The sequence below is a fragment of the Denticeps clupeoides genome, chromosome 2, assembly GCF_900700375.1.
Source record: "Denticeps clupeoides chromosome 2, fDenClu1.1, whole genome shotgun sequence".
NCBI classification, from domain to species: domain Eukaryota; kingdom Metazoa; phylum Chordata; class Actinopteri; order Clupeiformes; family Denticipitidae; genus Denticeps; species Denticeps clupeoides.
In genome coordinates this window covers 17,618,109-17,645,969 of record NC_041708.1, presented here as the reverse complement: position 1 = coordinate 17,645,969, position 27,861 = coordinate 17,618,109, and the positions used below count along the sequence as shown (strand labels likewise).

General features: G+C 43.6%; 1 protein-coding gene across 1 annotated transcript in view; it reads right to left on the bottom strand.

Annotated features, from left to right (window-relative positions):
• LOC114768817 (zonadhesin) overlaps nucleotides 1-27,155 on the bottom strand; it is a 39,181-nt gene extending 12,026 nt beyond the window's left edge. Inside the window, exons 1-30 of the mRNA XM_028961125.1 lie at nucleotides 27,061-27,155; nucleotides 26,777-26,921; nucleotides 26,406-26,617; nucleotides 22,513-22,725; nucleotides 21,310-21,416; nucleotides 21,076-21,229; nucleotides 20,882-20,981; nucleotides 19,458-19,624; nucleotides 19,096-19,329; nucleotides 18,534-18,718; nucleotides 18,004-18,124; nucleotides 17,777-17,927; nucleotides 17,565-17,704; nucleotides 17,322-17,468; nucleotides 17,148-17,246; nucleotides 16,772-16,927; nucleotides 16,557-16,673; nucleotides 15,962-16,123; nucleotides 15,589-15,807; nucleotides 11,139-11,306; nucleotides 10,957-11,046; nucleotides 10,637-10,852; nucleotides 10,346-10,524; nucleotides 9,567-9,669; nucleotides 9,325-9,483; nucleotides 9,085-9,247; nucleotides 8,898-9,001; nucleotides 8,601-8,780; nucleotides 8,309-8,515; nucleotides 460-639 (exon numbers count right to left, since the gene is read on the bottom strand). Coding sequence (XP_028816958.1) covers nucleotides 460-639; nucleotides 8,309-8,515; nucleotides 8,601-8,780; nucleotides 8,898-9,001; nucleotides 9,085-9,247; nucleotides 9,325-9,483; nucleotides 9,567-9,669; nucleotides 10,346-10,524; nucleotides 10,637-10,852; nucleotides 10,957-11,046; nucleotides 11,139-11,306; nucleotides 15,589-15,807; nucleotides 15,962-16,123; nucleotides 16,557-16,673; nucleotides 16,772-16,927; nucleotides 17,148-17,246; nucleotides 17,322-17,468; nucleotides 17,565-17,704; nucleotides 17,777-17,927; nucleotides 18,004-18,124; nucleotides 18,534-18,718; nucleotides 19,096-19,329; nucleotides 19,458-19,624; nucleotides 20,882-20,981; nucleotides 21,076-21,229; nucleotides 21,310-21,416; nucleotides 22,513-22,725; nucleotides 26,406-26,490 — 4,306 coding nt within the window. The 5' untranslated portion in view covers nucleotides 26,491-26,617; nucleotides 26,777-26,921; nucleotides 27,061-27,155. The remainder of the gene's footprint in view (nucleotides 1-459; nucleotides 640-8,308; nucleotides 8,516-8,600; nucleotides 8,781-8,897; nucleotides 9,002-9,084; nucleotides 9,248-9,324; nucleotides 9,484-9,566; nucleotides 9,670-10,345; nucleotides 10,525-10,636; nucleotides 10,853-10,956; nucleotides 11,047-11,138; nucleotides 11,307-15,588; nucleotides 15,808-15,961; nucleotides 16,124-16,556; nucleotides 16,674-16,771; nucleotides 16,928-17,147; nucleotides 17,247-17,321; nucleotides 17,469-17,564; nucleotides 17,705-17,776; nucleotides 17,928-18,003; nucleotides 18,125-18,533; nucleotides 18,719-19,095; nucleotides 19,330-19,457; nucleotides 19,625-20,881; nucleotides 20,982-21,075; nucleotides 21,230-21,309; nucleotides 21,417-22,512; nucleotides 22,726-26,405; nucleotides 26,618-26,776; nucleotides 26,922-27,060) is intronic.
• Between the last annotated feature and the right edge of the window lie 706 nt (nucleotides 27,156-27,861).

The window sequence follows — 27,861 nt, the reverse complement described above, 5'->3', positions numbered from 1 at the left end:
AATCATTTTGACAGTCACTTCACTTTCACTTTTAAATTTCATGTTAAAGTCTGTTTAATATATGAAGATGTCAATTTGTTTAAGGCCACTGGTCTGGGAAATATGCAATTGTGATGTCATTAAATCACATAATATCACACACCCCAGTAACTGAAAGTGGCATAAAACACAAGAAAGCAGGGTTGGACACAAATGTCAAATACTCTGGTCTTTCCTAATGTCTCATGCCGTATGAAAGACATTTTAATTAGTTGAGGGCAAATATAATTTGTTAATTTGTTAAATAGTCTTTATTATTTAAGTTGTAAATGTTATGTTATTGAGTTCTATTACACATGGCCACAATAGTCATGGCAGAGTGGTGAACATGATATAGGTATTCTCAACTTCATACATATTTACAGCTTTGCATCATTATTAATGACATTATTGATGACATGACACCTAAGACGATATTACCCGCTATGACACCCATCTGGCAGAAGGCTCCAGGTGGGCAGAGCGCTCCAGTCCTATTGTCAGTGGGGTTTGGTACCTCAGCTCTCACCAAGCAAAGGAAACCTGGAGAACAAGTTCCTGATGGCTGAGAAAGACCTTCTGAACCACAAAAATGCCCAAAGGAACAGGGGGTGCATTCATCTAAAAACAAAAAAACAGCAGAACATTCCACACATTTATTAATATATAAAATCAGGCATCACATACATTTTGGATCACCTAAGGTGCTACAGATTCTATTCCAAATTTATTCTGCACTTTTGCTAAATGACTAAATTTACTCAACAAACCCCCAGGCATGTGGCAATTGCCAGGAACTGGAAACACAGGAGGTAATTAACAGATTCCACTGTAATGTCGCAGCGTTGGTCTGCTGGCTGCATTCCAGTTTTATTGGAGTCTCGATTTATTAAGCCCAATTGGTGCCAGGTGCAATGGATCAGGACTCCTTAATCAGGTGCATGGGCACCTGCTGTGACAGCCCAATGCTTCCATATGCCAGAGACAATCATAACACTCACAAATGAAGTCAGACAACTTGAATTCTGGAAAAGTTGGGATGTTCTTTAAATTTGAATAAACTGAAAAATAAAAGGAGCAGATAAGGCACCCCAGCACACTGAACACGTCACCGTTTTTGTATTGCTCACAAACCGATAAGACATTGTTCTTGGACATCCTGGCTATGCCTCCACAACCCCCACATTAACTTGCCTACCAATAACTTCAAATTCTGGTCCCTGAGGTTTAGGCATCACTGCAATCCCCTAAATATTTCCTCTACATCAGCTGAGAGCCCTCCGAGCTCTCTGTGGCCACGGTCCCTCCCCAATACCATGTGTCATGATCCGGACTGGCAGGGGTTACTCCAGATCCGGAGTCCGGACCGGAGTTTCATGTTCGTCTCGTGTAATGTTCCCTGATCTTGTTCACCTGGTATATATTTATATAATTGTATATAACTATGCTGTTCGTGTCTGTTCACCGTTGGGTCATTGTGCGTGTTGATGTTCTCCACGTCATGTTTTATCAGTTCCCCAAGCGTGACAGACTCTCGGCGGCCTACGAAAGCTACCGTGGGGTCGAGAGGATCTGTCACGCTGTCCATGTTCCCCCTGGCGATTCTGGAGGCGGGGAGTACCGACGAATCCGTGCGACCGGACCTCGATGGCCTACGAAAGCTACCGTGGGGTCGAGGAGAACGGTCGCGCAGTTCAGGTGCTCCCGGCGTTAACCGAGACGAGGGAGGCGGCGAACATTCCAGCGGAGCGTGCCGGAGACTGACCGGAGTGACTGGACGCCGGACAGGACGCCGGTCCCCCATGGACGAGCCGTGCTTTGGCCCGGGCCTGACGCCGCCGGTGCAGGACTGACGCCACTCGTCCTTATGGGCTTCTCCCCCCTTTCATGGACCGTTTTGTGGGCACTCCCAGGTGGTAGTGCCTTTGAGGGGGGAGTACTGTCATGATCCGGACCAGCAGGGGTTACTCCGGATCCGGAGTCCGGACCGGAGTTTCATGTTCGTCTCGTGTAATGTTCCCTGATCTTGTTCACCTGGTGTATATTTATATAATTGTATATAACTATCCTGTTTGTGTCTGTTCGCCGTCGGGTCATTGTGCGTGTTGATGTTCCCTTGTCTCATGAAGTTTGTATTAAACCCCTGTCCTGTGACTTACTGACAGTATTCAGCAGAGAACACACAACTGGCCTCCCTCCTCATTGCAGTGGTACTGTATTATATAACTACTCGCCAGGGCCTCTCCTCCATGCACCTGTGCCTAAGCATTGTCACGTGCCAAAACCCACACATTTGAGAAATGCGTCTCGCTGACGACCTCCAGCCTGTTTCTCATTAAAATGATAAGAAACTTAATGCCATTACCATATTAGAGATTTTTCATGAGGTTAGAGTCTTCACAAATTCACAATCTGTTTGGAATTAGAGAAGAAAAGGAGTGGAAAACTCATTTAGTACCACCACTGGCCACTACATTCCAAATGATTATGCAAATTATTTTTTTCTCTGATTTTCCTAAATAGTCAATGCAAATGACACTCTGAATGGGTTTTATTACAATCATTACAGTATAATTCAAATGTAACTGAACAAACCTTTCTATGATAACAGTATAATTTTTATTTTAAATCTTAAGATGCACTGCTCCAATTTATGTTTAATTTATGTTTTTATTTATAAAAACATAAATTATATATAAACATTTTTCTTGAATTTGCAGCCTCGGAGACTCATATTAATTTAAATAAAAAGCTATTTCAATCAAAAACATCTTAAAATAGGATCCTGTATTTGACACTTCATTATTCTGCTTAAATTATGCTTAAATTTTTGTTCAGGATGTCAGAATAGTCTTCCTGTCAGATTTATTAGAATTTCTTTCCTTTCATGCCCATGCTACAAAAGCTATCCCATACTGTATGAGTAGTCAGTCAGAAACTCCACTTTTTAACAACTTCAGGGTCCCTAAAGGGGCATGGAGGCCATCAAGCCACTCCAAGCAACCATCTACCAATCCATAGATTTTGACCATTCAAGGTTGCATGGCACTCATCATATTTGAACATTCATGTACAGGTCATCCACAAATTATTTACAGTGCATCACATTTCCACATTTTGTTATGTCACAGACCTGTTCTAAAATGGATTCATACAATTCTACAAAAAAAAAAAAAACATAATGACAGAATGCTGCTGTAGTAATATGCAAATACTGCTATAACAGAACTGTAACAGAGATATGTTACAGTGTGTGTTTGTCAGTTCAGAGTGATCAGGTCTTTGATGGCCTGTGGAATGAAGCTGTTGCACAGTCTGGCAATGAGGACCTGAAAGCTTCGGTGTGGAAATTATTATGGAGAGAAGAGCTGTCCTCACTATTCACTGTTGGGTGTCGTGGTCTAATGTGGTGCAGTTCCAAAATCAGACAGTAATGCAGCTGGTCAGAATTCTCTCAATAGTCCCTCTATAGAAAAAGGTGAGGATGAGTGTTGGGAGATGGGCTTTCCCAGCCTTCACAGGAAACAAAGAAACAGTTGGGCTTTCTTGACTTTTGAGCTGCTGTTGAGTGCCCAGTAGAGTTTCTCCTCTAGATAAACAGAGGAACTTTGTGTTCTTGACAATATCAACACAAGATCTGTTGATGTTCAGTGGAGAGTGGTCCCTCTGTTCTCTTCTAAAGTCATCAGTCATCTCTTTAATTTTGTCCATGTTCAGAAACAGATTGTTGGCTTACACCAGTCAGTCAGCCGTTGCACTTGCTCTCTGTAGGCTAACTCATCGTTCTTGCTGCTCAAACCCAACAACGGTCGTGTCATCAGTGAAACCAGATGAAAAACATGGCCCATCAATGTGCTTGATGTAGGCCAGGTTTTTGTGGTCAGTTAACACAAGGAATGGATGTGCTTGCCTCTTCAACCAATGGCGCCACTCCTCTAGCGCCAATTTAATGGCTAGTAGTTCCCTGTTACCAATGTCATAGTTCTGCTCTGCAGGATAAAGTCTCAGAGAAAAGACTGCCCCAAGGAAGAGATCAGTCTCTAGGTCACATGCCCCCAGTTCTGCAGACATGACTTCGTGAAACACCGCAGTGGGGTTGAGATGGAGATTGGGATTGAGCAGCAAGTAGGGTTCAGTACTCACCAGGGGGCTCTGTGGTGACATTTGGCGATGTAGTAATTTTTTAATCCATCGTAAAAAGTTAGGCCCTGTTCTTCCCTTTGCTGTCTCTCCTGGGTTATTAAGGGGGTACGGGCTTGGCAGAGCTGTATTGGCTCCTCGGAGGGAAGCAAAGAAGAGTGACGGGGTGTGTCAGCAGTGTGCAGCATAATCGGCCGGTGGGAGGGGGCATGTTGCCAATGCTCTTTGTGCCGTTCGGTTAGGCGTCTGTTGGTCAGCTAAATGATACAGTCGAGGGAAGAGCCCAAATCCTTTACTGATTTGCACAGGCCCTGGTAAAAAGAGTGTCATCATTCCAGAAGTTGTCATTCACAAGTGTTCCTCCCTTGTTTCAGGTTCACAAGCCTCAGCAACACTTGCCAGCCCCCTGTGTCCCTCTGAGATACTACGCTGATCCATTCCAGGGATGTGGACGCATGTGATCATGGAATTGTGCAGCTTGGAGATGCAGCAGTAGACTCCAATGCATCAGAAAACTCCTGTATTCGGTCACATTACTGTCATACTAGGGAGGAAGGGCAAGGCCTGGGAGTCCTGATGTCAGGATTGGCTCCAGGTGAGGTTGCCAGCTGGGGTCAATTCTGACAGCATTTAAAAGTCTGTAACTCTTCTGCTGGGACGGCGTTTTTGTGGACTCTGAGTGTGTTAACTATCGCCGAAGGCTCCAGGACTGCCTCCCTGCACGGTGCAGGGAGGGAAGCTGGCTGCTCTGCCAGCGGGGACATGCAGCAAGAGGGGCTGCATGGACCCGGAAGGCACCAGCCTGGGGTGCCTGGAATGGTCACCGGAGGCTCTGGAACTGCCTCGCTGCATGTCCCTGCTGACAGAGCAGCCAGCTTCCCTCTCTGCACCGTGCAGCGAGAGGGGATGCATGGTCCCAGAAGACACCAGCCTGGGGTGCCTGGAACGGTCGCCGGAGACTCTGGGACCACCTCAGATGCAGGGAATGACGCAAGACGCGTCAGAAGGGACGTGCGGAGACAGAGCCTGCATGTACCCGGAAGGATCGGCTCTGATTTTTGTTTGCAGGTTGGAGAGCCAGCCCGAGAGTCCAGGCCGCCATGCGGGGCCACGCTGGGGAGCCAGCTCAAGGGTCCGGGGCCACGCTGGGGAGCCAGCCCGATAATAAATCCTTGTTTCCCGAATGTCCCGCCTCTGTGCTTCCCTCCCCCGTCAGCTACCGATCGTGACACCTGAACAGATCTCTGCTGCAACGTTTGCTGGCCTGCTCTTACGGTCATGGCCAGGGCCTGTGAGCACACTCACAAACATACTGAGAGGAGTAGAGGAGGCAAGGGATGGACTGGAGACAGTGGTATGGAGCCAGTAGGGGTTCAGCAGGTAGGAAGAAGGAAAAGGGGAGAAGAGACGAGAATGGAAAAGAGCACAGGCAGGCTCTAAAAGAAGAAATGTTATCTGGTCAGTTGTTGTGAGGCTTTAAGGCAAGTGGTGGCTTTAAGGAAGTTAAGTGTTGGTTAAGGAAGCACCCCCGTAATCGGAAGGTTGCCGGTTCGAATCCCGATCTGTCAAGGTGCCATAAAGCACTGTCCCCACATACTGATCCCTCATGGCTGCCCACTGCTCACTCAGGGTTAAATGCAGAGGACAAATTTCACTGTGTGCACCGTGTGCTGTGCTGCTGTGTATCACATGTGACAATCAATGTAATATAAATTATGATGCGAAATTTAGGACACAAACCCGGGTCTTGTCTGCTTCCGGGTCCGCATTCCCCGGGGGCGACCGCACGTCCCCTGTGGGCCGTGAGCGGCACAGCGTCTATAACAAGGAATGTTGTCTGGTCCAGCAGCCTTTCAGCAGCCTTAGACACAGCACCTGATCACTGGGTTTAGGGTATTCCTTGCACCCACTTTGTTCTGTGAGTCAGATAAAATAATCGTATATAAAAGTCATTCAGTACATCCAGTAGGCATGTATCATTATTACAGGCAGAGGTTGGAGTATCGTAGTTTGTCACAGCCTGTATTCCCTGCCAGATGCACTGTGTGTCATCACTGTCCTGGAAGTGGCTGTGGATTTTCTGCCCGTGTGCACGCTTTGGTGCTCTAATGGCTCAAGACAGCAAGTCAACTTGTCACACTTCCACTTTGTCCAAGACGGGGCAGGGCGCTGCCCAGTATGCACTGGCAATATTTGTGTAAATGAGATCCACCACATTTTTCCCTCTCATCACAAAGTACACATATTGATGGAACTGAAGAAGAACTGACTTGACATCCACATGATTCAAATCTCCGGCGACAATGAATAGGATGCAGATAGCAAATAGCTAAGTACAGCACACAAGGCACCTTCATCGAATTAGCACTGTGAAATTTACACTCTGAAAATGAAAACTTAGGTGAATTCTTGTGGTAAATAAAATGGTCTGCATTGCACAAACCCCACCAGCGATGAACAGTAGCTAAAGACTACAACAGAAATCTGCATTTGGAATTCTGAGCCAGGCCTCTGTAAGAACAAAAACACAGCAATCTAAATATTATCACTTGGTACTTCACTGAAGTTTAATGTAGTTTAAGTTGTCCATGGAACAGATGTTGGATAGTAGGATGGATGGGAGAGCTGACCAGCTAGGATTACCACTTAGCTTAGCATAGACCCCCACCTATTTCCCACACTGTTGTTTTCTCTAGCACCACTTGTGGTAATGTTTCCCTCAGGCCTCAGGTGACATTGGGGCCTGGAGGCTTGCTTTCTGCAGCATTCTGAGGGTGTGTTCTTGATTTTGCAGATCATCCTGCAGTTTAGTAGGATGGCAAAACTAGAGGAGTTCTTTTATATTAAATACATGGATATAGTTTATCTGATGTCTTTTTAGCATGCTGAGAAACAAAAAAGTAATCCAAAAGTAATCCACTTTCAGTAATCCACTTTTCATCCCCTTACCTACCCTGCCTAGCTTGTTCCAAGTTTTCAACCTATTGATTGAAGAAATCTTCAGGTGCTGTGGTCTGCCAGAAAAGATACTGTTGGATGAAATTCCAAATCGCATTCCAGGAGCTGCTGAGGTGCAAATAATGGGAGGTGCCATTTGCTCTGAAAGTGTTGAGCGCACTTTAATGTCAGGTTGTAGGGCTTTTCTTTCTGCACGGTTTGACATATGGCTTAACATGGTGGGATCTGAATCCTGAGCTGCCAAGGTGCCACTGAGGTGCCACTGGACAAAGCTCTGACAATCACTTCACTTCACATGCAATTCCTAAAAAGGTTTTTGGAACGTGTTTATTCTTCTAGTCCAAAAATCGATTTGGTTAGACATACAATGATGATGTTGACGCATAAAACATGCTAAGACCACCATATTGAGATGCACAATGTTGAAAAATTATAGTCCCTTTTTCTGCAGTTAATGCAGGTCGTACGAAAGCTTGCGTACCGGCAAGCTATATATCAAGAATTACTACTCTATTGTGTAAGGTATGCTATATCTTTTATAGGTGATCGGCGTGGGTGTGTCTGAGCTATTAACGCTCAAACAGGGTCAAATCACAATAGTAATGCATTGAATGCTAATTTTAGCATTGGTAGAATTTTAGACACTTTGAAATGCACAAAAATTTGGATCGCACCTCCGGGAGACAACTTTGACATGTTCAAGCTCTCGTTTTGGACCCACCATCGCTTTTTCACACTTTTCTGTCATGCCTTTCTGTCAGCCACTTTCTTAAGACCACCTGGTCATAGTAAGTAGGACCGCCGGCTCCTTCGTTCACTTTATTAAGAACACCTACTCTTTTTGTTCAGTTTTTTATGACCATCTTCTACTTTAGCCACTTTATTAAGATTGCCTGCTTCTTTGGCCACTTTAATATGATCACCTGGTTTCTAGTTGTATTTATTATCATTATTATTTTTATTATTACTACATTTTAGCAGACATCTATGAATTCATTCACTCGCTAACACACAAAACTGGAGCCCATATTTAACCTTGGAACTGTGAAGTCATGTCACTTATCATGCCACTGTGTGGCCCTGAACTGACAACATGATCATGTTTGGCTGGAAAGGTGAAGCCTCAGCATCTGTACAGCATCTGTACAGCATCTCACCCGTTCACAGTTGCAACTGCTCCCAGGCTGCTTACCTGCTGCAGTTAGACCATTTGTCAGGCCGAATGTGCCTTTGGGGCAGGGAAGTGGTTTTGCCTGGGACACATTACTGGGGCAGAAATAGCCTTGTGGGCAGAGGAGAGGCATGGCTGCCCCTGTGATGTCCTGGGTTGTGAGAGGGCAGTGGTACCCAGCAGGACAGAGCTTGCAATCTCTCTGGCCTCTCTGGTTCTGGAACCAGCCTGAAGTCACAGGAACGAGCAAATTTAGTGCACTGACTGGTAAATGAGGGAGAGTATAACAAGCAGGACTTCTTCTGAAGTTTACCATAAGGGCAGGGCACACAGTCCTGCCGCTCCTGTCCACCATGTTCAGGGCGGTGTGTACCAGCCGGGCAAGGAGAGGGGAAAGCAGTTGCATTTTCACAATAATGTCCGGAAGGACATTGATCTCCATAAGATGCTTGAAAGGGTGCCATGTCCGATGACCCTTCCAGGCAGTAGAAACCTTAGAGAACCAAATTTTACTAAATAAGATAGACCTTTATTAGTCCCACAAGTGGGAACCTGCATAAAAAAAATGCTACACCAGGAACTGAGGAAAGGGTGTGAAATAAGACCTGACCTGCTAAACAGGGCCCACTGACATGTGTACGGCCTGGTTCTGCACAGTAGAACCCTGCAGTACAACTCTGGCACTCACCAGGTCCTATAAGTCCTTGCTTTTCACTTCAGACAGAATACACAATCAATTTTAATGGCATGTGATATTACTCACAAAAAAATTGTCAAAAAAGAAAACTAACTCATACCTAAATGTGCCTTTTGGGCAGGGTGTGGCTGTGTAACTGCCTGAGGGACAGTAGAATCCAATAGGACAGGTAGCTCCAGTTATGCCATCTGCAGAAGCAGGTAATGGGGCACCTCCAAAGCACATGAACCCAGAACTGCATGGACCAGTCGGAGAAATGTTTCCTATGTAAAATAAAAACACTTAGTCATGACAAAATGTAAGTATTCTGAATATGTTGAAATGATCCAAGGAAACATACCCGAGCCTTTGCAGTACATCCCGGGGTCACAAGAAGTACATTCTAATTCATCAGTCAGTCCAGAAAGGTTACCATAGCTACCAGGGGGACATGGCTGTGGAAAGGCTGTCCCAATGGGGCAAAAGAATCCAGCATGGCACATCATAGGCTGTTCCATTCCTGGTATGAAGAAAACAGCAACAAATTACCATGACCCTGATCTGTGTGGAAATGTGTGGAAACTGCCACCACCTGATACCTACCTTCTTCTGAACAGTAAAAACCTGGTGGGCATGGCTCACAGTGGTGCTGACCCTGTATAGTCTGGTAAGTTCCTGGGAGACAGGGACGCTCGCTGACACTTCCCTTAAAGCAGATCAGAATGCTGATGATACTATCTATATACAGTATCTATCTAATAGACTACGCTCTACTGGTAATAATTTAGCATTACTTAATTGTTGTAAAAGTTAAAAATAAGCCTCCTACTCCCCATGACAAAAGACAGTTAAAAATTTAAAACTAATGATGATGTTCAATAAATGTATTATATTTAATTCTTTTTTTAATTCTTTTTTTTTGGGGTACAGTTCGGGTTGGGGGCTCCTCCTGAGGGGAGGGTGGGTGCGGATGCGACGGAGCTGAGTCCTCCTGTAGACGGTGAGGAGGGTGGGACAGGCATGGATTTGGGAAAGCCACATAAAAAGCTTGATGGTAGCCTGTTTATCCAATCCACAACCAATTTGATGTTTGTAATCATTGGAACATTCAGTTGTGTCCAAGTATCAAATGTCAAGCTACTGTTTTAAAAAGAATTTAGAGGTAGCCTTCTTCACTATTACATACACATCAGGCATCATGATGCTTCCACCACCACATTTGACAATTTGTACATTGTTCTTGTGTTTGAAAATCTCCATATTGGAGAACTTCCCAAAGTGAAGATTTTTTAACTGATTAATGATCTTGTACAAGCTTTATTAATCAGTATTAAATTAATATTAATACCCATGATTTTGGATAGATGATTGATGTGACAAACCTCCTCACAGAAGTGCCCAGCTTTGCATAAATGCTCCATTGGCGTTGCCGAGGTTTGTCCTCCTGGACAGTAATAACCCACTGAACATAAACCACTTGGGTGGACCAGGCCGGCATGGTCACAGAAATATCCAGGGGGACAGGACAGGCAGTCGTAAAGAGCAGAGCCACCACTCGTGCCTCAAGTAAGAGCATGGAGGAGTTGCATGATGACAGGCTGATGTATTACAATGTTGTAGCTGTATCAAGATGCACCATGCATTACGTCTGCATAACTAATTTGTAATATTACCTTTAACAGTCCCAATAGGACAGGGCCTGGGGTGAAGTGTTCCTTGCGGACAGTAATGACCAATAGGGCATGTGTTGGGAAAAGGTTCAGAGGAGCCTTTGGGGCAATAGTACCCAGCATCACAGGGGCCTGTAGGCATGTGCAGGCCAGTAGAGTTACAGTAAGAGCCAGCATCACAGGACAAAGGGAGAGCAGACCCCAAGGGACAGTAGAAGCCTGGGGGGAAGGAAACCATAGTGGTGACAGAGCCTTCTATGGCCTACTCCATCACAATAGTTAACAACTAGGTGTAATCTTGGCTAATTAGAAAGTGCACATACCTTTAGGACATATGTCCCCTTTAAAGTTAGCACATTGAGTCACCACAAGCTTTTGAGCTGGTTCTGGAACAGTTGGAAATGGAGGCATGTCTGTTGATCCAAGAACCGGACAGAAAATGAAAGCCAGTATTTTTATTTATGCAGAACTTCAAATGGGGAGATAGTTAGAGGAGCAGAGGTACCTGAGGTGTGAATCAGACAGGTTGCATTGTGGGATCCACAGCAGAAGTGGAACTCTGAGAGCATTGTTTCAGGGACAAACTCACAGAGGCAGTATACCAGAAAGGCACTGTTGATTGGTCTGGCGGTGTCTGCTCCTTCTACGCAGTAGTAACCAGGAGAGCAGAACCCTGGAACAGAGTTAACCCAGCATTTTACCTCATGTAATGTTCAACCATGAGGTTCAACCATAATGTAAATGATTTTGAACTATATAAGAAAATAAATGTTATTATTGTAGCATTAATGACAAGACCATAAAGTAAGGCATACAAAAATCCGCTTCACTCAGCTGTCTAATTGATAAATCTAGGTTAGGTATTCAGTTGGTTTTAACAATTAGTTTTTGTCCAATATAATTTTTAATGTTATATATATACAAATAAATTGAATGTGACATTACTCAATTCAACAATTCAGTCAATTCAACAAGAAGACCAAATCTATTTACAGTGGGGCAAAAAAGTATTTGGCAGCCACCGATTGTGTAAGTTGTCCCACTTGAAAAGTTGAGAGAGGTCTGTAATTTTCATCATAGGTACACTTCAACTGTGAATATAAAAATCTGTTACTCTTCTATCCTTCACTCGTTAAGTGTATTAATGGCACTTGTTTGAACTCATTATCTGTATAAAAGACACCTGTCCACACTTCAAATAGTCAGACCCTAACCTCCACAATGGCCAAGACCAGAGAACATGCACAAGACTGGGATGAGCCAATCTACAATAGGCATGTAGCTTAGTGAAAAGAGATATATACAAGATCAACAAGAAATACAAGATCATTGACAATCTCCCTGGTAGATCTGGTAAGAGAGCTGGGACCACAGTAACAAATGTTACTATTAGTAACATATTACGCCATAGATTAAAATCCTGCAGCACTCGAAAGGACCCCTGCTTAACCCCCAGAAAAGTAAATATAAAAGTGCAAAAAAAAATTCAACCTTTCACATATGTTGTATGAGGCATTTATTTATTTCAACATTTTTTTGCTTTTTGGGGGACTGTTGTAAAATTGCAATGGTAAAATTGTTGTAAAATTGTAGTAAAATTGTAGGGTAACAGAATGTGATATCACTCACACACTGAACACATGAAAGGAACAATTAAGGGTTTGTCTGTCTACAGAACTATGTACAGGGAGTGCAGAATTATTAGGCAAATGAGTATTTTGTCCACATCATCATCTTCATGCTGACTTACTCCAAGCTGTATAGGTTCGAAAGCCTACTGACAATTAAGCATATTAGGTGATGTGCATCTCGGTAATGAGAAGGGGTGTGGTCTAATGACATCAACACCCTAAATCAGCTGTGCATAATTATTAGGCAACTTCCTTTCCTTTGTCAAAATGGGTCAAAAGAAGGACTTGACATGCTCAGAAAAGTCAAAAATAGTGAGATATCTTGCAGAGGGATGCAGCACTCTTAAAATTGCAAAGCTTCTGAAGCGTGATCATCAAACAATCAAGCGTTTCATTCAAAATAGTCAACAGGGTCACAAGAAGTGTGTGGAAAAACGAAGGCGCAAAATAACTGCCCATGAACTGAGAAAAGTCAAGCGTGCAGCTGCCAAGATGCCACTTGCCACCAGTTTGGCCATATTTCAGAGCTGCAACATCAAAAGCACAAGGTGTGCAATACTCAGAGACATGGCCAAGGTAAGAAAGGCTGAAAGACGACCACCACTGAACAAGACACACAAGCTGAAACGTCAAGACTGGGCCAAGAAATATCCCAAGACTGATTTTCCTAAGGTTTTATGGACTGATGAAATGAGAGTGAGTCTTGATGGGCCAGATGGATGGGCCCGTGGCTGGATTGGTAAAGGGCAGAGAGCTCCAGTCCAACTCAGACACCAGCAAGGTGGAGGTGGAGTACTGGTTTGGGCTGGTATCATCAAAGATGAGCTTGTGGGGCCTTTTCGGGTTGAGGATGGAGTCAAGCTCAACTCCCAGTCCTACTGCCAGTTTCTGGAAGACACCTTCTTAAAGCAGTGGTACAGGAAGAAGTCTGCATCCTTCAAGAAAAACATGATTTTCATGCAGGACAATGCTCCATCACACGCGTCCAAGTACTCCACAGCGTGGCTGGCAAGAAAGGGTATAAAAGAAGAAAAACTAATGACATGGCCTCCCTGTTCACCTGATCTGAACCCCATTGAGAACCTGTGGTCCATCATCAAATGTGAGATTTACAAGGAGGGAAAACAGTACACCTCTCTGAACAGTGTCTGGGAGGCTGTGGTTGCTGCTGCACGCAATGTTGATGGTGAACAGATCAAAACACTGACAGAATCCATGGATGGCAGGCTTTTGAGTGTCCTTGCAAAGAAAGGTGGCTATATTGGTCGCTGATTTGTTTTTGAATGTCAGAAATGTATATTTGTGAATGTGGAGATGTTATATTGGTTTCACTGGTAAAAAGAAATAATTGAAATGGGTATATATTTGTTTTTTGTTAAGTTGCCTAATAATTATGCACAGTAATAGTCACCTGCACACACAGATATCCCCCTAAAATATCTAAAAATAAAAACAAACTAAAAACTACTTCCAAAAACATTCAGCTTTGATATTAATTAGTTTTTTTGTTCAATAATAAAATTATTCCTCAAAAATACAACTTGCCTAAAAATTCTGCACTCCCTGTATCTACTATTGATGTAGTTCTCAAGAGCAAATAGCATCGAGACCAGGACAAGACCGAGACCAGTTTTCGGCTCTTGTCCTAGGCTCAGACATAGTGGTTTTGAAGAGGAGAAAACCAGTTAGATGCCTCTATTTTAAAAACGTTACATACACATCATAAAAATCAAATCATAGCGGAAATGTCTGTGAAGACGGTTTTTGACATTGGCCGTGGCCCAGGGCGGCTTCATGGGCATTGGCCAAATACATTTTGCTTCTATTGCTCGTTTGCAACTGGATGTATGCCGATTTTATAGAACCACCTTGACAGAGACAGCTGGGGCACTGTCCAGGCATCTGGAGAGAAAGCACTATGGAAAGTAAGATGACTAATTACAAGATTGTTGACTAGCTTTGCATTTCTTGTCATCAAACATTGAGGAAAAACTCCTAAATATGACAAAGAATGTCATGTATGCCCAAATAATACAGTTGTTTGTTCAGGAGAGTATCTAGATCACTACTACGAAGCGCCTGAAGTACCATGAAATGCATAAAAATAGATTTACTGTGAGCACAAGTTGTTGTCCTAAAGTTGAAGTTAGTGAAAGTGAAGTGATTGTCATTGTGAAATACTGCAGCACAGCACACACTGGCACAACAAAATGTTGTCTCTGCTTCAACCCATCACCCTTGACAGGCACCCGGGGAGCAGTGTGTGGGGACGGTACTTTGCTTAGTGGCACCATGGCAGTTTAGGATATAACAATTTTCAATTTTACCACGGTCTGAGGGTCTTAGGATTTGTAAAGCTGACCCCTCAGAATCCCACTCGGCTAATATGCTTTGAACATGGCCATACTAGGTCATAATATGCTTTAAGGCCATTTTCTCAGTACTTTGTGAACATCCATCTATAACCATGCATTTTCCCTGGAAATTGTAAATGTTCCTGGATGAAGTTACACACAAGTCTATATAGTCCTTCCATCGGGTGATGGAGTATGGGCAGAAATGTGTCCAGCTGAGTAGAAACCTGTGTCTATGTGCGAGAGCAGCAATAATTCCATTGTATGATATTCCAAAATGAAAATAAAACTTGATTTCACCTCTCCATCTTCTTAGATTTTAAATACATTTTGAGTAAATGTTTTTAGTTTACTTTTATTGTACTTTAGGAGCTCTGCACCCTGCCATTTGTTTAGTCTGTAGATCAGTACACCAGCACTGTTTTACTAATGTTAATTTGTAACCCAGTCACCCAGCCACCGGACCACCAGGAGGCCAGAAGGAAGACAGCAGACACCATAAGACAACAGACAAGACAACAAACATCACAAACTCATACGGCAAACTTGTTCCCAAGTGCTGTAAGCACTTTTGGACAGATCTTGCCTCAAGTTGACTGCTTTGAACCATGACCATGATTTTTGGATTGCCGTATTGCCTTTTGTTTGACCTCGATGACCTTCAATTCTCACATCGTCTCTGACATCCCATCAGACCCTGAGAACCCTCCAGCCATCAGACCACAATTGCCGCCTTCCTGTATCAGTACACGCAGCAGAGCCTTGCTTCCCCCGGGTCTCCACCAACTCAGAGAAGGAGCCGCAACAGCGAGCACTGGCATACAGTGACGGCTGCTCCAAAACCAGGTACACACCACCAGCCCATCTGGTGCCAGCCGCTAGTGTGATCCACATCCAAGATCCTGATAGTTCTCTTTTAGTGCATTTCAAGATCCAACCAATTGATGTGTATGAGAAAGCGGGGCCTTGCCTGAGGGGAGGGATGAGCCAGGTGTGAGGCAGTACATGCCAGGTGGGCAGTGAGTGCACTCTGTATGAGACTGCGCACCCTTGTTCTGAAGGAAGCTTCCAGAAGGGCATGGAATGGGCGATGCACTCTGCTGTTTGCAATAGTGTCCTGGGGGACAGATATCTCCAAAGGGCTGTGAGACTGGGTTGGGCTCCACAGCTCCAGAGGTACAAAAATGCCCTTTAAAGAGCAAAGAGCAAGGTGGGGCTGTTTACACATTCTGGTAATGGCACAAATATGCAACAGGTTAATCAGTTTTATTAATTATATATTAAAAAACTTAAATCAGATAGAGTGTTCAAGAAACATAAGAAGGGCTCTGTAGGTCACACACCTGCACTACAGGGACCTGAGGGTTCTATAAGGGCACTTGAGTTGCAATAGAAGCCTGGAGGACAAGTGGCGCAGTCCTGCTGTAGCCCCAGGCCTTTTGTCTTACCAACAGTACCTGGTGGGCATGGCCTGGGCACAGACGTCCCCTCCTCACAGAAAAAAGCTGCAGAAAAATAACAAAGGATAATCGGTCATAAAATTGGATAAACTTGGCAGGAAAATACTAACATTGGCCCTACAAACTAAAACTTATAAATATCAAATCTAAATAAGTCCTTTAGTATCTGCTTGCTAAATATTCATAAAAGAAAAATTTGGAACACCATTCCCTTCATCAGGTTTCTTCAAAGCTTTTATTTTTTATGCAGGATTTTAGTTTTATGATCTATGAATATTAGTCTTTCAGAAATAATAACAATTGATTTTTGTAATTAACCTCTTTAATTTATATTTAGTCTGAATTGAGCATACCCCATTTTATGTTTCTATCATAAGAGTATGAAATGGATTAGCAGCCATTAGCACCCAGATTAGCATGCGTGCGCCACGTGGATTTCTGTGTGTGCCTATGCTGTGTTGCCAGTATTTCTCTGCACCTGGTGGGCATTGTAGACAAACATACTGCAAAGGGAGGGACTGGTAGGTGCCTGCAGGACATGCAGTAGGTCCCACACTTCCTACTGGACAAGCATTCCCAGGTGTACACTGGCAATCTGAGGCACAAAGAAACAGAAAAAGCATTTCAGAAGGAAAGCCCTGTACTATTTCTGTGTCCGTTTGAGATCCTGGGGTGCCATCAAGTCCCACACACCTGGCTGGTGTCCAGAGGAAGACCCTGCTGGACAGAACCAGCCCCCAGGACAAGGCAGCAGCACAGACGTCTGAGCCCAGTCAGGGCAGTAGAAGCCTGGACTGCAGAGGATGCAGTCAGTTTCAGACTGAGCAGCAATTCTTCCCAGAAAAGTCCCTATAAAAAATAATACTCTTGTAAAATGCGAATAGTGTGCATTAAGAGTTCAATGATGCAGAAGACTGGTACATTATAATCATGGATATGATGTCTTAAAGCCACCATGCTCAGAGCCCAGGGCTAATGCCAGACTGCATGACAGTGAAATCACATCAGCCTGCTATAAATGCTGCTATTTCCATACCCTGTGTAAACCCCTGACTCCAACCAACCCTACCTGGAGGGCAAGGCACTGGTTGTGCACTTCCTCTGGGGCAGAAGTGACCTCTTGGACATACTCCACCAATGACCTGACTCCAAGAAAATGTCTCCAATTCTGAAGAGTATTGTAGAAAGAGTTTTAGGAAGATGTTCCTGCATATTATTGCTTTAGTTCTGTGTTCTGCATTACCTGTACTGTTAAACCGAGGGGTTGAGTTTGAGGCTCCCTGTGTGCAAAAGAACCCAGGACTACAGGGGCCTGATGGTGTTTGCAAGCCATAATCTGCACAGTACTGGCCTGGTGGGCAGAGGTGGCATGCCTCCACAGATATAGCTCCTGCTCAAAACACACACATTACTGTTCAATTAAAAGAACACACACATTCGGAATACCCAGAAGGCTGCATTTAAGGTCCTGTGGATCTGCTGACACCTTCTAATGAGCTGAATGTGCCTGGGGGGCAGGGCTGTGCATGGCTGGAACCTGACATGCAGTAGAATCCTGCAGGGCATCGGCCGCCTGTCTGATCTCCAGGAGGCTGTGATTGAATGGAACCTTGGATGCAAACAAACCTGAGAAAAAAAATAGCTAAATAAAGCATGTCAGAAAAGATGCAGAAAGACACTTACATCTGGCACCCATACCCCGGTGAGCAGTCCCCAGTAGGGTCTGTCAACCCTGCCGCACTGCAGTACTGTCCTGGAGGACAAGGGGTGCATTGGCTGTTATTAGCGATGCCTTCCTGATCGCTGTAGGTACCTGCTGGGCAAGGGAACTCCATTCCAGATTTAGTGCCTATTCAGAGTAGAAGAAAATAGTGATGAAGACATCTCCACCCTATCGGTTGCACTGGCACTGAGGGAGGTATCACCTGGTGGACAGAAATGTCCTTTAGGGCAAGGTGCCGGTGTGTGGGTCCCTTCTGTATCTTCAGTGACAGGATTCACAGAGCCTGCACAGTAGAAGCCAGCTGGACAGTGGACACACACTGCCTGTGGTACCACGAGGACACAGATCAATAAAAATTTCAAAACATCTGTGCTATATCAGAATCAAACAGATGAACTAAAAAGAACAAAATCTATTTTGCATCTTGGTCAAGTATGCCTACTTGCCATCTTGGTCAACTATGCCTTTTTTGCACTATATTCTGAACCATATGTTTTATGGCATTATGTTTTTCAATGATGAAAATGTAAAATGTATTTTTAGTAATATAATATCGGTTAAACTCATTCCTGACAATTCACACAAAAATGTTCACCCTTGATGGTTATCCTGTCATTTTTTAAAATGTATCATTTATTTTCAAACATCAAAACCAAGTTTTGAGCAATGACTTCACATCAAGCCTAATGAAATCTGGTAATTGAGGGATTCCAACGCAACAAGAGTTCTGACCTGGCCAGGTTGGCTCTGGTAGGTTCCTGGAACACAGGGAATCTGGGCCGAGCTCCCAGCAGGGCACATGTGACCTGGTGAGCAGGTTTGTGGTCCAGAGTGAATGCTCTCATCTTCAGTACAGTAAAATCCTGCCCGGCATTGGTCAGAAGGGATGGAGAGACCCCTACTGGTACAAGAAAAACCTGCATGACAGAAAACAAATTAAATATCGCCATCATAAAATAACATATGAAACTATCTGAGAAAAGAATACAGGTCTGTCTTTTAATGCATCGAAAATTTAATTCAATTTTGTCCAACAAAACTCAAATTCAGCTACCAGACAAGCTACACTGAACACAGCACCTATACAATCATTCATATACAATGTCTGTAAAGATTCTCAGTCATCCAGGTGAACTTGTCTGAAAGTTGAGTCATGGCAACTGGACTTTCTTTCTTTTAAAGAAAGACAGTCTAGTTGCCATGACTCAACTTTCAGACATTCATATACATATCTATGACAGTGATTATGAAAAACAGCACAATTTGTTCATAGTGAGCACACATACATACACACCTGAGGGGCATGGCAGACAGTTGGACAGATCAGTGTTGCCAGCCTGGCTGCTGTAATATCCAACAGGACATGGATGGGGGGCTGACACTCCTTGTGGACAGAAATGTCCAGGAGGACACTTGTCCCCAGTCAGACCATCTTCTGGTTTAGGGGAATTAGATCCTAAATAGCAGAAGTGTCCAGCAGCACAGGGTCCAGACGTTTCGCCCTGTCCAGCTGAGGTACAGTAGAAGCCTGCATACACACATACAGAAGAAAGAACTAAGGTAAAAACATAGCAGAGTTGGAATGCAGCTTCCAGGAATCCATCACATCATGTGCAACTTCACTGAATCTGCAGAAAATTCAAAAGAATTCGGTACCAGGGGGACAGGGCACACAGCCAGTGAGGTCACCACTCCGCAAGTAAGGATTGATGGTTCCAGCCGGACAAGGGTACTGGTATTTAGCTATAGTGCCTGCAGGGCAGTAATATCCAGTAGGGCATTCTCTGTCTTCATATGAGGAGCTGTTTCCAGGGCAGTAGTATCTGTTCAGACACACACACACATAGAGACAGAAACGGGAACTTGTAATATTAGTGCTACTGGAACTATGAATATAAAGGTATTAAACAATGCAACAGAAACAGCTGATTTAAGCCCAGAACAACATGTTGTAGGGCATTCAAAGTGTTCACTATTGAAGTCCAACCATTCATTTTGATCCTGCAGAGCACCTTACAAACAGTAGATCAAGTTATTTTGGCAGCTAAGACTCTTACTAATACAGGTTAGTACAGTCTCATCCCTTTTAGACAGCATCTTGCATCCACAGATGGACATGTTGCACTCACACTGGATATGTTTTGTATTTTGTGATAAGCTGGTATGCTGACATTACCCTGGATTACCATGATTCTCAATAGAGCATGAACCTTTACACAGATACACACATAATGTATTCAGCACACAGGGTTAAATTTATACACATAGCCTCAAATATTCAACATTTAATTGATTGTCTATGAAACCTCTTTTTTCCCACTGGGGCAGTGCCAGTACTGGTGTGGAGTCAATTCAGCTTTAGAGCCTTTTGAGATTTTAACAGATGCACATATTGTTCAGAAGCCCCAACCACAATCAAACACATCGACGGATCCAATTTTGGGACCAGCAGTTTTATGAGCTGTGTGGTTTTTGGTCATTTTTCAGTGGAAATGCACAGAACCAATTCTTTGCTTTGGAACCAACATTGGTTTTATGGATTTAGCAATTACACAAAATTTCAATCGGTTCCAAAGATCAATCCAAAAGCTCAATGTTATCCTGCTTTAACCTTTAGATGCGTTTGGAATCATTTACCAATTGGAATGTCCAATTGTATTCCAAGTGTCCAAGTTTCCTCTGGGGCAGTGGCCACTGGCAGCCACCAGCACCATGTTGGAAAGTTGGTACTGTATTTATATCCATAAAATATTCCACCAGACGGTTTATGGCTTGTTCACATGGGCAGCTGTACATTTCAGTTTAATGAGGTCATCTTCATATCAGGAGAGCACCCTATTAGTATTTCTCCACCACTTTCCAGTTCATGACAGTATTTGACCTTGTTGGATCCTGAATGGTTTTTGTCCTGACCGATTGGGTCTTATTCCAGACCTTGACTATTTGCAATGACATCAATGGCCATAATGAGTGAGAGTGCATCAAACCTCCAGTACTACAAGCCAGGTGTTTCAGTTCATTCAGTTCAACCCCTTTAAGCATGTCTGAAGGTATATTGAAGATTTGTGTGAGTGTTCTACCCTGGAAGACAGATGCTACAGCGGGATTGGCCCTCAGTGACACTGATGGATCCTGCTGGACATCCCCGTGGGGTTGCTGTGCCTCTGTGACAGTAATGGCCTGTTTGGACAGTAAGACGTGTCTGAGGGATCATGAAAAGAAAATGAAGAAAAGAGAAGAGGATACATTGGACAAGGAGGATGTCCTCCCATACCTGCAGGACATGGCCCACCCCAACTTTCCTGGACTGGGCTATTTGGAACCACAGCCCCTTGCAGGCAGTAGAATCCCTCCCAGCATTCCCCACTGGGCACAGTTAAACCAGTGCTGCTGCAGTAATGACCTGGAGTACAAAGTGAGCAGCCAGCCTGGGGAGGAATGAAGTCATGAACTGCAATGAGGTGAACAGAAGGGAAATATTAAAGCTAATGAAGTACCCTGCCAGTACCTGCGAGGTTAATTTACTCCGGTTACTGAAGGTGCCTTCTGGGCATGCTTTGGGATGAGTGGTGCCTTGTGGACAGAAATGACCAGGAGGACATTGCCCTCCCTCCCCTAACAAACAAAAACATAAAATAAAAAAACAGTGTGATTGTTTTGCTGACAAGGTTCAAATTAAAAAAAGGCAACATTTTACTCACTATTGGATGTTTTATTTTGTCAATATGCGAGCACCTCTATAGTTTCCTTCTCCCGAGTTCGATTGTTGAGCCAAAGGGCCTTCCCTTGTTTGTAGCATTGTTCTGTTTAGCCCTTTATCCTATTTCTAAGTGAAGTGAAGTGATTGTCACATGTGATACACAGCAGCACAGCACACAATGCACACAGTGAAATTTGTCCTCATTTAACCCATCACCCTAAGTGAGCAGTGGGCAGCCATGACAGGCGCTCGGGGAGCAGTGTGTGGGGACGGAGCTTTGCTTCTGATTACGGGGCCGCTTCCTTAACCGCTAGACCACCACTGCCCCTGCCCTATTAGCCATCTTCAAGTCAAATAGTTGTGCTGTATTAACAGTGGTGACTTAGTGGGTAAGGAAACAGACTGGTATTTAGAAGGTTGCCGGTTCGAATCTCAAACCGCCAAGGTGCCAATGAGGTGCCACTGAGCAAAGCACCGTCCCCACACACTGCTCCCGGGGCGCCTGTCATGGCTGCCCACTGCTCACCAAGGGTGATGGGTTAAATGCAGAGTAGGGATTTTGTTGTGTGCACCGTGTGCTGTGCTGTTTCACATCACTTTCAGTTTCACTTTTCACTTTCACATAATTAGACTCATGACTGAATTGAAATGTTGAATGTGTTTTTTGTTAAAATGGTTTAGACATTTTAAAAGGCCATAAAATGGCCATCAAAATTCCTAGTCACGTTTCTGACAATGGGGGCTACTCAAGTTCCATGTGCTGGTCTATCTATTTGATTATTCGCACCTGACACTGTGTATAAATGTTGTCTAGTCAAATCATTATACTGTTGGGTTATTATTTGTGAGTTCGTATCATGTCCTGGATGCTTTGCAATGTTTAAAATAAATCCCTGTCTGTTTCAAAGTTGAGCGAATGTGCCTTTCTGTCCTTCAATGTCTCACCATGGAGTCCACTTCCTGACAGTCCTAAAAGCTGTACTAGAATGCTGCATTGATTCTCTACTTGACCTGAAGAATTTGGCTGGGGGGTGGTGCTCCCTCGTAGGCAGTAGTATCCATGCACACAGAGTCCTGTGACAGAGGTGGCATTGGGCAGAGCGCAGTATGAGCCTCCATCACACTCGATGCACTGGGAGCGCTCTGAAAGGCCAGTCTGTGGACTATAGGTTCCAACAGGACAGGCTCTCCAGCCATATCCGGTGCCTTCTGGGCAATAAAAACCTATAGGTGAAAATAACAAAGGAGATTTTGACATTTTTAGACAACTATTAATTGCAGAATTATTATCATTAAACTTATTCATTATATGAATAGAAAAGAGATAGCAATTTAATATTGTTCTCCATTTATAGGCTTTTGCTTGTAGGAGATTGTTTAATTGTGTACAGAATTGGGAGAGACCAACCTGCAGATCTTGCATGACATATCTTTAGACGTAAAATTATGGCCACTTTTACTATTTAAATCCTTATTATTTGTGTCTTTACACTTTTATATTGTCCCTTTCTGAACTATTTCAAAGTTACTTTACCTTTAAACCTTTCAATACTGCCTAATACTACTTTTGCACAGTGCTGTGTGCTTTGAAAAAATTACTGAACATAACAGCATTAATTTAAGATTATTAGCCCTGAGTGAGTTAGTTACTGACATTTTTGGCAGGCACATTTTTTAATCAAATGCATTGAATTCTGCTAAGGACTTAAAAGTAGTTTGACAGCACTCAGTGGGTGCTGCAACATTAACATGGAATAGACTGCCTTACCTTATGTTTGCTACATTTCCTTGCTTTATGCTACACACGTTCAGATCAGTTTTGGTTTATTCCCCGTGTTTTGGCCATCGTGCATGGTTTTGTTTCTGTTTAATAAATCCCTTTATCCTGATGTCCTGCCTCTGTGCTTCCTTCCCTCACCAACACCTGGTTGTGACTGAATGCCGCAGCACCAACCAAGAAGCACAGAGGCAACTGTAAGCAGAGGAGAAGAAGACCAGGAAAGACATGTTCCTCCGGTGGTCACATGGGCAGTCTCCAGCTGGAATGACCGAAGTACTGCCCCTGGGAGTTGATCGCACCCTGGCTCGATCCGTGACACCCAGAAGTGGGACAACCAGTGAGCGAACAGGTTGGAAGATGAGCTGGGGAAACGTTACTGCCACCGTTATGTCTTCCATATGCCCACTACCGGCTACAAGGACTTGCCCAGCTCGCTGCAGTTCATGGCAGATACGCCAGCCACCTGCCTCCCATTTCAGCACTAGGAAGCCACCCTCCGGTAATGCCAGTGAGTGGGGTGTCAGTGCAGGGCGTGTGCTTGAGGGCTTTTGACCCAGCCTCATGTTGAGACCATGGAGAAGCCAGTCGGAGCCAGAAGATCCTCTCTTATGTCTGTCTGTGTGTATGTGTGTGTATGTGTGTCTGTGTGTCTCCCCCACTTCCCCTCTTTTCATCCATCAGATGGCGATTCCCAACGACAAATCCAAGGTTGGAGACTCCTGACCTGATGGCGTCAGTCCAGGGCTCAGTGACCTGGCCAATGGTTGCCCCCTTGTCCAGCCCTGAGCGGGCACTCCTTGGAATTTTATTCAGTACGCGTTATGGGCTCCTCCTGAGAGGGAGTGGGCGGCGAAGTAATGGGGATGGTCCCACAGGTAGCCAGTACAGAGGGCGGGCCTCTAGAGGGTCTGTATACCAGAGAGGCCCCCAGGGTGGCAGGTAGAGCCAGCCAGGACATGCAGGACAAAGACCTGCTCATCCCAATGGATGCAGACAAGGCTGAGCCAGGAGGGGCCCCATAAAGTATCCGGGAAGGGGGTACTGTGACACCCAGTGGCCTCTGGCTGCTCATTGCCGGTGCAACAGCTCCTAATTGAGATGTCTTGAGTAATATCAGTTGAAACCAATTAGGCACGATTGCTCAGGACTCTTTTCTGTCCTCTGTGCTTCCTTCCCTCACTGACACATAGTTTTGATATTTGTTGTACAGTCACAAAAACAGTTAGAATGTTTGAATATAAAATAAAAAATGAATAAAAAGTAATTTAATAATATACTGGGCAAATAGCAGATTATAGAGATTGTGTTCGTAGCTTGTTTATCATCACAATGTACAGTTAATTTCCTTACTTGCTGTGTGTTTGACTGCTGTACTGACAGTGGATGACATAAACTAATAACTAATATTAATATTATGATTAAAACTGCCCATTTAATCAAGTTAAACAGGCCAAACCTACTATCTTTTGGTAACATGTAGCTTTGTCATATTGGAGTACAGTGTAATATCATGTATAATTACTAGTACTTCATTGTGTGCCACTCATATTTGGCTAGTATTGTTAGTATATCAGTACATTTTGAAGAGTACTTTTGTTTCAGATATGTTCCCTTGTGTTTGGGATTTGGAGTATGGAGAGGATTCATTTTGACTCTAAACATTTTGGCACTGACACACATCACATTTCTCTTTAAGAACTGAATAACGTCTGATGATGCAGTAATAAAAATATAATATTGTAATAAAAATTATCCAAAGAAGGATAATAGATGAGCTCTGATAATATCTGAAACAATGAAAAAAAAGATTATATGATACTAGAAACCAAAATTCCAAGAGAAATTGATGGGACTGTCCAGGCGTTGGTCGCAAGTTGGGTGTTTGTGTCCTCTACAGCTGGTGTCAGCTTTAAGAGCAGGCGGTCGTATTAAAATGGCCGATCGGTCAGGCAGTCCCTTAAAGTGTGGTGACGTTTGGAAGGTGTTGAAAAATTTTAACAATCAAACATGCTAATGGCATGGCCAAGAAGGATGTTGCCGTAAAAGCATGTATCCTTATGAAGTGGCAGCTTTGTGATTGTTTTGAAAGACAGTTTTTGTAATGCCTCTGTAGCATTTAATATTTTCCATTAGAAAGGCATTGAATGTTTGAGTGTTAAAAGCGTTGTCACGCCTCTTCAGATCACATAGAAAAGTAACACATCACACAATAGAGTACAAATTTTTGATATATGGCATGCCAGTGCACATGCTTCGGAATGACCCGCATTAATTGACGAAATGTGGAAAAACACAAAAGTAACGTTAACATTTGGAGACTTTTAGAACATGTTGAAAAGATATGTTAGCATGTTAATGCTAGCATGCTAACACAAAAAATACAAACAGGGTCCCCAGCAGAGTAGTAAATGGTCTGTCATACTGACAGGCCCAAATAAAATGGCATTCTGTGTACTGATGATTTAAGTCATCAGCACATAAAAACTGAGTTTTGTTATCTCAAGATATTATGTTTTATTATGCTGTGTTAATAGACAGGGCCCATTAAATAGCTCATACAATATACAAAGAAAACAGGACGAGGGCAAAAGGAACAGGGACAGACAAAAACAGAGCAGGAGGAGTGTGGCAGTAAGGCCAGGAAGGTAAGAGGCAGTCTGCACTTTTAAGGAGCTCTGATCAATCCTACCTAATTGGCTTCAGTATGGATTGATCAGTGCCCCTTTAGCAAGTGCATTGGCCCTGGCTTAGTTATCATCCTATGGATGGTCATAATGATTTCTGTCAGAAAATGTATATTTAATATTTATGTATTATAAATTACAGTGCATGTGTTTCATTGTAAAAGCTAATAACCATTTGTTTTATATAATAGTACAAAATACTGTAATACTACACTTCCTTCATTTTTTATGTTAAGATTCTATACATCTTTGTGTGATTGGCACATTAAATAGATGTTGATCTTTTAAAATGAATACTTCCAAATCTCAAAATAATGGGTCAAATATGTGACAGCATTTGAAGTTAGGAATTAAATATTACAGATGACCACAGTGTGGCAGCAGATATCCTCTCATTCGATCTTCTAACATGTAAGAATGAACAATTCTGGAACACTTACCTGCCGGACAATGGTGCTGAAATCCACCAACACAGTACCAACCTGGGGGGCATGTCCAGCACTGAGCCGCCTGTGTTTCAGGCATAAAAGTCCCCAGTTCACAGGGCAAAGGCTGAGAAATTCCAGTAGGACAGTAATGGCCCGGTGGACATGGTCCACCTGAGTTCCCATCTGTTGGGGTTTGTGTTGCTGCTCCATTGGCACAGAAGAATCTTTACAGAAGAATATTTATATATATTTGTAGTGACAATATAAAGAAATAATGATGATGATGAAGTAACAACAATGATTAATAAAAAAGGCCAAGCTGTGATGTCAGATTATGATGTCTTTGTAAAATGAATGTGAAACTAGAGTCGGGTATGGCTCACCCTTCTGAACAGAGCCCTGTGGCTTCACTGAGCCCTGTGGAGGCACAGTAAAAACCCCCTGGGCAATTTTGGCACTCCTTCTCATGTTTCAAACCGGTGGTGTTAGAAAAAGTGCCAGGCGGACAGGGCAGAGGAAAGGCAACCCCTGCAGAAGGGGTCATCCAGGTCAACAGGTCAATTGACTCACTCAGTATATCATTACTAGCATATTTTATGTTTTGTGTATTTGTACATAATGTGTTCTGCTGTACAGATGAGGATGACTCTCATCAGCATGCATGTACCTGCAGAGCAGTAATGTCCAACTGGACACAATGAGCCAAAAGTGCCATTCAGAGGGCTGGCAGAGCGAGAGCCTCTCCTGCACCAGAACCCAGCCTGGCACCATCCTGCAGACAGAATTTCAGTTAACAGTGCCAGCAACCATATGTTAGGCGTGGGATCAACAAAGAGCAGTATTTAAATGCATGATGATCAGAAATTAGAAGTATTTCAAAATTTCTCAGGATTTTGCATGAACAAATGTTGATTTCTTGTTATCCCTGGCTTTATCGTGGGTTGGGGTTGATTCAACCCTTGCAGGCAGTGGGGATGGACAGGACATCCATGGTTCAATGCAAACAGTGCCAGCTTGACCTAGAACATTCATGTTGAATCGGTCTTGTTGATACACAGCTAAATGCATAAAAAAGGGTAGGACCACAGATGACCAGTGGTATGGCCTGAAAATCATATTGCAATTTTTGGTATATCACAATACACACAATATATGCTGATATCTTAAATTTCCATAGAAATCACTGTGTAAATGCTAAATGCGGCCCTTCATAAGTAGCACGACAATTCGTACGGCCCTTTTTTTTTGTGACCAAGTCATCTGACTTCATCTCCAATTAATGTCTCTGAAATCATGTGGACTTTCCCCTATCTCCATGGATTCACTTGTCTCTGGCGTGGCCAGCGATGCTCTCTGAGATATATACAGATATATACACTAGATGTAACATTCAGCTACTCAGCATGCATCAATACCACCGTCATATTTGGATGCAGTTTCAAGCTTATTCAACCTTGTTTCTATGATG